The 13,367-nt window shown below is 48.7% G+C and overlaps 1 protein-coding gene across 1 annotated transcript in view; it reads left to right on the top strand.

Moving 5' to 3' along the window:
• The first annotated feature begins 11,938 nt into the window (after positions 1-11,938).
• The window catches only part of LOC309332969 (GRAM domain-containing protein 2A-like), a 25,372-nt gene continuing 23,943 nt past the window's right edge, over positions 11,939-13,367 (top strand). The window contains exon 1 of the mRNA XM_081846368.1: positions 11,939-12,467. Within this exon, the coding sequence (XP_081702494.1) occupies positions 12,415-12,467 (53 nt within the window). The 5' untranslated portion in view covers positions 11,939-12,414. The remainder of the gene's footprint in view (positions 12,468-13,367) is intronic.

Below are 13,367 nucleotides of genomic sequence, written 5' to 3'. Positions count from 1 at the left end.
TAGGAAAGGGGCCACAGAGCTAGGAAAAGTAAAGAGGGGTCTCAGAGGTTGAGTGACCACAGAGCTATGAAAAGTATAGAGGGGTCTCAGAGGTTGAGTGGACTACAGCGCTATGAAAAGTAAAGAGGGGTCTCAGAGGTTGAGTGACCACAGAGCTATGAAAAGTAAAGAGGGGTCTCCGAGGTTGAGGCACCACAGAGCTATGAAAAGAATAGAGGGGTCTCCGAGGTTGAGGCACCACAGAGCTATGAAAAATATAGAGGGGTCTCAGGGGTAGGAAAGGGGCCACAGAGCTATGAAAAGGGTAGAGGGGTCTCAGAGGTTGAGTGACCACAGAGCTATGAAAAGTAAAGAGGGGTCTCAGAGGTTGAGGGGACCACAGAGCTATGAAAAGGGTAGAGGGGTCTCAGAGGTTGAGGCACCACAGAGCTATGAAAAGCATAGAGGGGTCTTAGAGGTAGAGGAGCCACAGAGCTATGAAAAGCGTAGAGGGGTCTCAGAGGTAGGAAAGAGGTAGAGGAGCCACAGAGCTATGAAAAGTAAAGAGGGGTCTCAGAGGTAGAGGGACCACAGAGCTATGAAAAGGGTAGAGGGGTCTCAGAGGTAGGAAAGAGGTAGAGGGGCCACAGAGCTATGAAAAGCGTAGAGGGGTCTCAGAGGTAGGAAAGAGGTAGAGGGGCCACAGAGCTATGAAAAGCATAGAGGGGTCTCAGAGTTAGAGGAGCCACAGAGCTATGAAAAGCATAGAGGGGTCTCAGAGTTAGAGGAGCCACAGAGCTATGAAAAGCATAGAGGGGTCTCAGAGTTAGAGGAGCCACAGAGCTATGAAAAGCATAGAGGGGTCTTAGAGGTAGAGGAGCCACAGAGCTATGAAAAGCGTAGAGGGGTCTTAGAGGTAGAGGAGCCACAGAGCTATGAAAAGGGTAGAGGCGTCTCAGAGGCAGGAAAGGGGTAGAGGGGACACAGAACTATGAAAAGGGTTGAGGGGTCTCAGAGGCAGGAAAGGGGTAGAGGGGCCACGGAGCTATGAAAAGCATAGAGGGGTCTTAGAGGTAGAGGAGCCACATAGCTATGAAAAGCGTAGAGGGGTCTCAGAGGTAGGAAAGAGGTAGAGGGGTCACAGAGCTATGAAAAGCATAGAGGGGTCTCAGAGGTAGAGGAGCCACAGAGCTATGAAAAGGGTAGAGGGGTCTCAGAGGTAGAGGAGCCACAGAGCTATGAAAAGCGTAGAGGGGTCTCAGAGGTAGGAAAGAGGTAGAGGGGCCACGGAGCTATGAAAAGCATAGAGGGGTCTTAGAGGTAGAGGAGCCACAGAGCTATGAAAAGGGTAGAGGCGTCTCAGAGGCAGGAAAGGGGTAGAGGGGACACAGAACTATGAAAAGGGTTGAGGGGTCTCAGAGGCAGGAAAGGGGTAGAGGGGCCACGGAGCTATGAAAAGCATAGAGGGGTCTTAGAGGTAGAGGAGCCACAGAGCTATGAAAAGCGTAGAGGGGTCTCAGAGGTAGGAAAGAGGTAGAGGGGTCACAGAGCTATGAAAAGCATAGAGGGGTCTCAGAGGTAGAGGGGTCTCAGAGGTAGGAAAGAGGTAGAGGGGCCACAGAGCTATGAAAAGCATAGAGGGGTCTCAGAGGTAGAGGGACCACAGAGCTATGAAAAGGGTAGAGGGGTCTCAGAGGTAGGAAAGAGGTAGAGGGGCCACAGAGCTATGAAAAGCATAGAGGGGTCTTAGAGGTAGAGGAGCCACAGAGCTATGAAAAGGGTAGAGGCGTCTCAGAGGCAGGAAAGGGGTAGAGGGGTCTCAGAGGTAGTAAAGGGATAGTGGGGCCACAGAGCTAAGAAAAGTGTAGAGGGGCCTCAGAGGTAGCAAAGGGGCAGAGGGCCACAGAGCTCTACCCCTTTCCTACCTCTGATACCCCTCTACCCTTTTCCTACCTCCATCCTCCCTTATAGCCCTTTCCCTACCCAGAACCCATCACTATTTACCTCTGAAATTGCCTCCCCTGTAGCTCAAGACCACCCCCCAAAGCATCATACGTATATCAAAGTAATTGTTGAACTGAAATACAATTAAGAAGAAGTATATTAATAGTGAAATAATAATTCAGCTCTGACTGAAAAGGATTTTTTTTATTCACAACAGACTGAATAATGCAAACACCTTGTCATTTGGCGATGACAAAAGTTCCTTTAGAAAGACAAATTACAAAGACTCATCATCTGGTTTCTGGAAACTTGCTATGACATGAAATAGGTGCAAACATATGATGCAAACTATTAATAATGATAAACAGCAGAATGCAGGCACCCTATATATAGAAAGGAGCAAACCAGTGATATTTTAGGGAGCAGGCTAGCAGGTGGGACCCATGACTTACATCAGAGGAGCCTACACAACACAAAACACAGTTGCTGCATGTAGGTTTTATTTCATTTGTTTTTTATCTTATATTTTGGAAATGTACATCCAGGGGGGTTTTTTTCCTTTATTTTTTTGGGGGGCCCCCCAAGCGAGTGGGGCGCTAAGCTAGAGCTTGTTTAGCTTATACTTAAATCCGGCACTGATTGCTGCCTGAATATCCTCTCTTCAGCGCTCACAAAGAACAACATTGCAAAGACCTGCATGCTCCGTAGCTTATTGGAACTTATGGGGAGACGTCTGGGACCCCAATTCACCCCATGGGCTTTGCTGCCTGTCCCCAGGTGACACCCTTCATTCTCATAGCTGTCAACGTTTCCTTTTTTAAAGGGAAATTCTGTTATTCCGAATAGGATTCCTCGCAAGAAAAGGGAAACGTTGACAGCTATGGCCATTCTTGCTGCGTTGTCCTTGAACCCCAATGATGACCTAGTACAGAAGCGAGTTTTCAAATCCATTGCCCCGCCCACTTCCCCCTCTAGTATGTGGCCCCCAGAAGCTTGCACAGGTGGAGAAAGCGGCCCTCGGCTGCCAAACAGCTCCCTCGTCTCCCTCTCCAGCAAAATCCTTTCCCACCCCTTCCTCACCCCGATCCCGGGTGTCTCATAGGGTTTCTTCAGGGAAGTCGCCCCAGGCGAATGACACCAGGCTTGCTTTTGCAACCTTTCGGGTCGGGGACACCACAGAGAAGGCCCTACATCCCCGAAGAGACAAACCGCATCTCTACGTTGGCGCCGGGCTCGGCACTTGGCGGTGAAGGGGAAGACTTTGCGGAAAGCCCTCTGGAAACTGGCGCCCATGAAGGCGTAGACGATGGGGTTGAGGGAGGAGCTGGCGTACGACATGCAGTGAGCCCAGATTTTCAGCTTGTAGGTGTAATAGTTGCGGCGGAAACTGGTGCCAAAGGCCTGGGCCAGAATCAGAAGCTGCATTGGGCCCCAGCAGATGGCGAAGAGGACGACTATGGTGCCCACCATCCGTGATATCTTGCCCCGCATGGCTTCTGAGCTCTCGGCCAGCTGTTGAACCTGCGAGGAGTCAAGAAGGGGACTTGCAATCAGATCGGCTTGGCCTCTGCGGCCCAGGGAGGCACAGGTCAGTTCTGTGTCCAGGGCAGCTCCATCTGGTACGCAGGATGAGACCCTCCCTGCCCGCAGACTGCCTGGCCAGAGTGGTGCATGCTCTGGTTATCTCCCGCGTGGACTACTGCCTGTTGAATGGTTTCTTTAAATGTAAAGGTTCATCATTGTTCCACCCGATGTGTATGTCTTTAAGGGGCCAGAGCAAGGGCCAGAGCAAAATAACGAGACCCAGCTTTACAGCTGTGAAACATAGCAGGTCTGCTGAGTTGTATTGATTAAGGTGTGTCAGCATTTGGGTGTAGTATATAAGGAGCAGCACCTAGCTCTCCCATTACCCTGGGGGATGGGTTGGTGGTTGGGTCTGGTTTGTTGTTGATGTATTTAGTGTAAAAGGAGTTTTTGTTTTTGTAATTAAAACCTTGTTTAAGTTATTTTTGAGTCCCTTTTTAATGCATGGTCTCCCCAGCAAGCTCTCTGCAGCGCTACCATACTGCAAATAGCCATGTGCTCTCCATGGGGCTACCTTTGAAGGTGACCCGGAAATTGTAACTAATCCAGAATGCAGCAGCTGGACTGGGGACTGGGAGTGGAAACCACAAAACACCGGTTCTGAAAGACTCACACTGGCTCCCAGGACGTTTCCGGGCACAATTCAAAGGGTAGGTGCTGACCTTGAAAGCCCTAAATGGCCCAGTAGACCTGAAGGAGCGTCTCCACCCTGTGGGTTATTTGTGGGGCATAGGAATTTGTTCATTATATTTTTCATTTGTTTTTGTGACTGCGGAACCCAGTTCAGCTACTGATTGATTGTGCGACTTCGGAAATGGATAAAAGCCCCCCATCCAAACAATGACTATCATCAGTACAGGTAAGGGAAAAAATTAATTTAAAATTTTATCATATACATACTGTCTTGTTTATTTTATAGTACAGTACATTGATTATTGCTTTCATTTTATGGCTCTCATTAGATAGTAAAATTCATGTTAAATTGCTGTTTTTGGGGTTGTTTTATTTAAAAGTCTGGAACAGATTAATCCATTTTGCATGACTTTCTATCGGGAAGCGTGCCTTGGTTTTGGAACGCTTTGGTTTTGGAACGGAATTTCCGGAACGGATTAAGTTTGAGAAACAAGGGACCACTGTATAGGTGTTTCCTAATGACGTTCAGCACCCTTAACAAACTACAACTCCCATGATTCTTTGGGGCAGCCAAGCCTGTTTTAAAGTGCTATGACCCCAGTTGTGCTCAGTTGTGGCCAAAAGCAAAAGGACATGTGATTGTATCAATCCATCATTTAAGGCACTGATCCATTGGGCCAGTGGTGGAATCTAGACACATATTTTAAAAAAGTTGTGAAAAATGCTTTTTTTAAAAAAAAGTTTTGAAAAATGGATTCAATTTTCCATAGCTCACCATCGCCATCTAGTGTCGTATTTGTAGAATGCACTTTGCAGCAGACTTGAAACTTTTCCTTTGCGGCTGCATAGCCGAGTCCAGAGTTTCATTGCAGAACATGCACACAAAAAGCAACCCGGAAATAGATAGATAGATAGATAGATAGATAGATAGATAGATAGATAGATTCTTTATTGTCATTACACAAGTGCAACATTGCACAAGTGCAACGAAATTGGATGCCATCCCTTAAAAACAACAAAAGCAAAACAACAACAACAACCAAACAAACCACATTCCAGCCACACCCACACCCACACCCATCAAACTCCCAGGTCACACTATCGAGTTACTGCATTTAAGAAGGCCACAGCTCTTGGATAGAAACTATTTTTCAGTCTATTTGACCTTGACTTGATGTTTCTGTATCTCCTGCCAGAAGGCAGTAGTACAAACAGACTGTGTCCCGGGTGAGATGCATCCTGCAGGATATTGTTTGCTTTCCTAAGACAACGGGAACCGTACAGTTCTTCCAAAGATGGGAGGGGATGACCAATAATCCTTTGGGCTGTGGTTATGACCTTCTGGAGCACCTTCCTCTTCCTAGCTGTACAGCTGGAGAACCAGGCACAAATACAGTATGTGAGAATGCTCTCTATGGAGCCTCGGTAGAAGGACACCAGCAGTCTCTCACTCAGATTGTTCTTCTTTAAAAGTCTGAGGAAATAAATTCTCTGCTGGGCCTTCTTCACCAGAGCAGTGGTATTTGCGCTCCAAGTCATGCCCTGATCGATAGTCACTCCCAAAAACCTGAATTCCGCCACCCTCTCCACCCGTTCCCCGTTGATATACAAGGGCTGAATGTCCGCCTTTTTTTTCCTGTAATCCACCACCAATTCCTTGGTCTTAGCCGTATTAAGAGCCAGATTGTTCTCTCCACACCAAGCACAAAGCCGCTCCACCTCGTCCCGATAGGCGGACTCATCCCCTCCTGAAATGAGCCCCACCACCGTAGTGTCATCAGCAAACTTGATGATTTTGTTGCTGGAATAGATGGCTGTACAGTCATACGTATAGAGAGTATAGAGCAGGGGACTCAACACACAACCCTGTGGTGAGCCGGTGTTAAGGCTAAGGGCTGTGGACATATGTGACCCTACTCTAACCCTCTGAGAACGTTCTGACAAAAAGTCCAAAACCCAGAGACAGGTGGAGTTGGAGAATCCAATCGCCTCTAGCTTGGACACCAGTCTATGGGGGAGGATAGTGTTAAAAGCAGAGCTAAAATCCACAAACAGCAGCCTCACATAACTCCCCGGCTGCTCCAGATGGGACAGAGCAGCATGGAGAGTGGTAGTGATAGCGTCTTCCGTGGATCTATTTGCCCTGTATGCAAACTGGTAGTTGTCAAAAGTTGATGGAAGACAGGAAATAATGTGACGGCGCACCAGTTTCTCAAAACACTTCATGATGATTGGAGTCAGTGCAACTGGTCTGTAGTCGTTCAGACTACTGATTGTGGATTTTTTAGGCAGAGGAACAATAGTTGACGACTTCAGGCAGGGTGGGACAATAGACTGGTGTAAGGACTTGTTGAAGATCTTAGTAAAGACCCTCGCCAGGGTCTTTGTTCTGTTCCTCTTTTTGAAAGGAATTGCAAAATGAACATTTCCCTTTTCCCAACTGCTATTCTGTTTCTCTGGGGACATGGGTGGCGCTGTGGGTTAAACCACAGAGCCTAGGACTTGCCGATCAGAAGGTCGGCGGTTCGAATCTGGGCTGAACTCCCGTTGCTCGGTCCCTGCTCCTGCCAACCTAGCAGTTCGGAAGCACGTCAAAGTGCAAGTAGATAAATAGGTGGGAAGGTAAACGGCGTTTCCGTGCGCTGCTCTGGTTCGCCAGAAGCGGCTTAGTCCTGCTGGCCACATGACCTGGAAGCTGGACGCCGGCTTCCTCGGCCAGTAAAGCGAGATGAGCGCCGCAACCCCAGAGTCGGCCACGACTGGACCTAATGGTCAGGGTCCCTTTACCTTTACTCTGTTTCTCAGTGTTGGAATTTACTTATTCCTGATCCCCCTTGCCAGCTCCTTACAGGGAAGCCTCTTCCACGAATCTTGCACGATGTGTATTTGCTTCGTTTCAAGAAATCGGGTTCTCTGCTCAGAAACGAGAGCAAGTTCCAACCTGTCTGAACAGGAAGCAAGCAAAAGAAATTATTGGCTGGCAAGACAGTGGAATGCGGAAGAAGTGCTCTTGTTTTTAAAAATATCAGCTTGGCAGTAAAAGTGGAGCTGCTAAGATCCTTGATTGATCTCACGCCAGGGATCGTTTATTAGCGGGTTTAATTGTGTGGTTCAGTTACAACAGGCATCAGCAAACGATTTCAGGAGGGGGCCGGTCCACTGTCCCTCAGACCTTGTGGGGGGCCGGACTATATTTTTTTGGGGGAAATGAACGAATTCCTGTGCCCCACAAATAACCCAGAGATGCATTTTAAATAAAAGGACACTTTCTGCTCGTGTAAAAACACGCTGATTCCCACACCGTCCGTGGGCCGGATTGAGAAGGCGATTGGGCCAGATCCAGCCCCCGGGCCTTAGTTAGCCTCCCCATGGATTAATCCGTTTTGCATTTCTTTCTATGGGAAAGTGCGCCTTGGTTTTGGAATGCTTTGGTTTTGGAACCAAAATTTGTCCAGCATGACTTATTTTTGAGGAACCCATGCTGGGTCTTAGCAAAGTCCTTTTCCAAGTGCTCACATTTTGTTGTTGTTTAGTCGTTTAGTCGTGTCCGAGTCTTCGTGACCCCCTGGACCAGAGCACGCCAGGAGGCGTGTCTACAACAGAAATCCTGCCTGCCAGGATACCTGATAATGGTCACTGATTGCATTACCTGGGCAGCCCGGCTGTTCTTTTGTGATGGTAAATACTTTAATTCTTGAATCCAAGTCACAAGCTCACCTGCCTTTTCTATTTCCTTAACTACCGTATTTTTTGCTCTATAAGACTCACTTTTTCCCTCCTAAAAAGTAAGGGGAAATGTGTGTGCGTCTTGTGGAGCGAATGCAGGCTGCGCAGCTATCCCAGAAGCCAGAACAGCAAGAGGGATCACTGCTTTCACTGCGCAGCGATCCCTCTTGCTGTTCTGGCTTCTGAGATTCAGAATATTTTTTTGCTGTTGTTTTCCTCCTCCAAAAAATAGGTGCATCTTATGGTCTGGTGCGTCTTATAGAGCGAAAAATACGGTACCCCCTGAGCTCTTTAACCAGCCATTCTCTTTGGCGCTTCTTTGACAAAACTGTTTGCCCAGGCTTAAGAGTAGATCTGTTTCACCTCCTGTACTCCAGGTCATATAATCCGTTGTTAAGAAGCACGTCAGCGTAACCGAACCATAAATTCTAACACTTCTAGCTTTGATTACGCGGAACGGCTTTTGTCCCACAAAGCCCAGCAGAGCTGCCGGTTGTTCTCTTGAGCAAACAGGATTATTAGGTTACATTATTAGAGCTGGGAAGGGTCCCGAGCGTCATCTAGTCCAACCCCCTGCAATGTGGGGTTATAAGAATTTGAAGTCTCAAATACATAAATCAAAGGTTCGTAAATTTACAGGGCAAACACATACTTAAGTAGGTAAACCGCGTGTCAGTAAAGGAGAACAACCATGAAGCAAATCTTGACTCTCCCTCATTGACCTCAAATGTTTCTCTGCAAGGAGGAAGGAAATGGAAGAACCTCTCTGTTGTCTTTTGCTTACCTGTCTTTAGGGAATCTTTCTCCCGATTTTCAGGGGAGAAACGCTGGAGGGGATGGAATAGGACGTCCCTATTTTCAGGGGAGAAATGTTGGAGGGGATGGAATAGGACGTCCCTATTTACAGGGGAGAAACGTTGGAGGGGATGGAATAGGACGTCCCTATTTTCAGGGGAGAAACGTTGGAGGGGGTGGAATAAGACGTCCCTATTTTCAGGGGAGAAACGTTGGAGGGGGTGGAATAAGACGTCCCTATTTACAGGGGAGAAACGTTGGAGGGGATGGAATAGGACGTCCCTATTTTCAGGGGAGAAACGTTGGAGGGGGTGGAATAGGACGTCCCTATTTTCAGGGGAGAAACGTTGGAGGGGGTGGAATAAGACGTCCCTATTTTCAGGGGAGAAACGTTGGAGGGGGTGGAATAAGACGTCCCTATTTACAGGGGAGAAACGTTGGAGGGGATGGAATAGGACGTCCCTATTTTCAGGGGAGAAACGTTGGAGGGGGTGGAATAAGACGTCCCTATTTTCAGGGGAGAAACGTTGGAGGGGACGGAATAGGACGTCCCTATTTTCAGGGGAGAAATGTTGGAGGGGATGGAATAGGACGTCCCTATTTACAGGGGAGAAATGTTGGAGGGGATGGAATAGGACGTCCCTATTTACAGGGGAGAAACGTTGGAGGGGATGGAATAGGACGTCCCTATTTTCAGGGGAGAAACGTTGGAGGGGGTGGAATAAGACGTCCCTATTTACAGGGGAGAAACGTTGGAGGGGATGGAATAGGACGTCCCTATTTTCAGGGGAGAAACGTTGGAGGGGATGGAATAGGACGTCCCTATTTTCAGGGGAGAAATGTTGGAGGGGATGGAATAGGACGTCCCTATTTACAGGGGAGAAACGTTGGAGGGGATGGAATAGGACGTCCCTATTTTCAGGGGAGAAACGTTGGAGGGGGTGGAATAAGACGTCCCTATTTTCAGGGGAGAAATGTTGGAGGGGATGGAATAAGACGTCCCTATTTACAGGGGAGAAACGTTGGAGGGGATGGAATAGGACGTCCCTATTTTCAGGGGAGAAACGTTGGAGGGGACGGAATAGGACGTCCCTATTTTCAGGGGAGAAACGTTGGAGGGGGTGGAATAAGACGTCCCTATTTTCAGGGGAGAAACGTTGGAGGGGGTGGAATAAGACGTCCCTATTTTCAGGGGAGAAACGTTGGAGGGGGTGGAATAAGACGTCCCTATTTTCAGGGGAGAAACGTTGGAGGGGACGGAATAGGACGTCCCTATTTTCAGGGGAGAAATGTTGGAGGGGATGGAATAGGACGTCCCTATTTACAGGGGAGAAACGTTGGAGGGGATGGAATAGGACGTCCCTATTTTCAAGGGAGAAATGTTGGAGGGGATGGAATAGGACGCCCCTATTTTCAAGGGAGAAATGTTGGAGGGGATGGAATAAGACATCCCTATTTTCAGGGGAGAAACGTTGGAGGGGATGGAATAGGACATCCCTATTTTCAGGGGAGAAACGTTGGAAGGGATGGAATAAGACGTCCCTATTTTCAGGGGAGAAACGTTGGAGGGGGTGGAATAAGACGTCCCTATTTTCAGGGGAGAAACGTTGGAGGGGACGGAATAGGACGTCCCTATTTTCAGGGGAGAAACGTTGGAGGGGATGGAATAGGACGTCCCTATTTTCACAGGAGAAACGTTGGAGGGGATGGAGTTATTTGACCTCCGAGCCAAGGAGATAAGTAACTACACAACCTTTAGAAGACATCTGAAGGCAGCCCTGGATAGAGGTTTTGTTTGTTTGTTTAATGCTATGTTTTTATATACTGTATTTTTTGCTCTATAAGACTCACTTTTCCCCTCCTAAAAAGTAAGGGGAAATGTGTGTGCGTCTTATGGAGCGAAGGCAGGCTGCGCAGCTATCCCAGAAGCCAGAACAGCAAGAGGGATTGCTGCTTTCGCTGCGCAGCAATCCCTCTTTCTGTTCTGGTTTCTGAGATTCAGAATATTTTTTTTCTTGTTTTCCTCCTCCAAAAACTAGGTGTGTCTTGTGGTCTGGTGCGTCTTATAGAGTGAAAAATGTGGTATGTTGGAAGCCGCCCAGAGTGGCTGGGGCCTGGGGTATAAATAGTAAATTTATGATGACGATGGAATAGGACGTCCCTATTTTAATCGGATAATGAAATGTTGGGCGATATGCAATGCATCTTGATTATCTTCAGCCCAGAGGACAAACTAATAATGTGCCTCTCAAGACATTATCAGGGCATTCAGCTCCTGTTTCCACCAAGACTTTCTTTCCCCCCCGTTGGTTCCTGCAGGGGTTTAATTATTCTCTAGCATCGCAAGAGTCCTTCACCTCAAAAGCACCTCTGTTGCCTCATCAGACAGGTGAGCTCAGCCATAAAAGAAAAAGAAGAAATAAGAGAACGCCCCTGAAATAAACGTTGTATAACTGGCAGGTGGCAGTTATCTGACCTAATTCATAGCAACAAGGGACGCGGGTGGTGCTGTGGGTTAAACCACAAAGCCTAAGACTTGCCGATCAGAAGGTTGGCGGTTCGAATCCCCACAAAGGGGTGAGCTCCCATTGCTCGGTCCCTGCTCCTGCCAACCTAGCAGCTTGAAAGCATGTCAAAGTGCAAGTAGATAAATAGGTACCGCTCCGGCGGGAAGGTAAACGGCGTTTCCATGCGCTGCTCTGGTTCGCCAGAAGCGGCTTAGTCCTGCTGGCCACATGACCCGGAAGCTGTACGCCGGCTCCCTCGGCCAGTAAAGCGAGATGAGCGCCGCAACCCCAGAGTCGGCCACGACTGGACCTAATGGTCAGGGGTCCCTTTGTTGTTGTTTAGTCGTTTCCGCCTCTTCGTGACCCCCTGGACCAGAGCACATCAGGCCCTCCTGTCTTCCACTGCCTCCTGCAGTTTGGTCAAACTCATGCTGGTTGCTTCGAGAACACTGTCCCACCATCTCGTCCTCTGTCGTCCCCTTCTCCTTGTGCCCTCCATCTTTCCCAACATCAGGGGCTTTTCCAGGGAGTCTTCTCTTCTCATGAGGTGGCCAAAGTCTTGGAGCCTCAGCTTCAGGATCTGTCCTTCCAGTGAGCACTCAGGGCTGATTTCCTTCCGAATGGAGAGGTTGGATCTTCTTGCAGTCCATGGGACTCTCAAGAGTCTCCTCCAGCACCAGAATTCAAAAGCATCCATTCTTCGGCGATCTTTATGGTCCAGCTCTCATTTCCATACATCACTACTGGGAAAACCACAGCTTGAACTATACGGACCTTTGTTGGCAAGGTGATGTCTCTGCTTTTTAAGATGCTGTCTAGGTTTACCTTTATCTCTGCTGCAAGCAGAAGATGGACTGGGAAGAAGGACATGTTTCAGGGAGCTGGAGAGCATCCTTGGGTACCACAGAGCAGAGGCAACGTGAGTCTCTGTGGGCGATTTGGGGGAGGCGACAGCAACCTCCCTTCACGCCAAAGGGAGTCCCCATGCTGTTGCCACGGCAACCGTTTGAAGGATGTCTGTCTCCAGGCAACTTGGGCTGCCAGAGGAGAAGTCATGTTTGCGCTCCGAATCGCCTTGGAGTCGACAGCTTCCTGGTCTTGCTGGCAGCAGGTGAAACCCCGGAATGAGTTGGACTTCAGACTTTTCTCACCTTCCCTGCAGATAAAAGCAGCTGAGAGCAGGTTCAGAGGGCAGAAGGCAGGAGAGGAAGGCGAGGAAGAGGAAGACGGCCCTTCGGAGTGAAAAATGGACCACCTCAAAGCTGCTGAAGATGTCATCTTGGGGCGGCCGAGCAAGCTGTAAGTGGCTGGGCTCTTTTGGGGAAGGGGGACACTTGCAATCGATATGATTCCACCCCCGTTGGAAATCAGGGGAGAAACGTTGAAGGGGATGGAAGAGGACGTCCCTATTTTCAGGGGAGAAACGTTGGAGGGGATGGAAGAGGACGTCCCTATTTTCAGGGCAGAAATGTTGGAGGGGATGGAATAGGACGTCCCTATTTTCAGGGGAGAAACGTTGGAGGGGATGGAATAGGACGTCCCTATTTTCAGGGGAGAAACGTTGGAGGGGATGGAAAAGGACGTCCCTATTTTCAGGGGAGAAACGTTGGAGGGGATGGAATAGGACGTCCCTATTTTCAGGGGAGAAGCGTTGGAGGGGATGGAAAAGGACGTCCCTATTTTCAGGGGAGAAACATTGGAGGGGATGGAATAGGACGTCCCTATTTTCAGGGGAGAAACGCTGGAGGGGACGGAATAGGATGTCCCTATTTTCACTGGAGAAATGTTGGAAGGGGTGGAAAAGGACGTCCCTATTTTCAGGGGAGAAACGTTGGAGGGGATGGAATAGGACGTCCCTATTTTCAGGGGAGAAACGTTGGAGGGGATGGAATAGGACGTCCCTATTTTCACGGGAGAAACGTTGGAGGGGACGGAAAAGGACGTCCCTATTTTCAGGGGAGAAACGTTGGAGGGGATGGAATAGGACGTCCCTATTTTCAGGGGAGAAACGTTGGAGGGGATGGAATAGGACGTCCCTATTTTCAGGGCAGAAATGTCGGAGGGGATGGAATAGGACGTCCCTATTTTCACGGGAGAAACGTTGGAGGGGACGGAAAAGGACGTCCCTATTTTCAGGGGAGAAACGTTGGAGGGGATGGAATAGGACGTCCCTATTTTCAGGGGAGAAACGTTGGAGGG

Source organism: Podarcis erhardii (assembly GCF_964252035.2).
Source record: "Podarcis erhardii genome assembly, chromosome: 18".
Lineage (NCBI taxonomy): Eukaryota > Metazoa > Chordata > Lepidosauria > Squamata > Lacertidae > Podarcis > Podarcis erhardii.
Note: the sequence above shows the minus strand (reverse complement) of the source record. Positions and strands in the feature narration are given on the sequence as shown.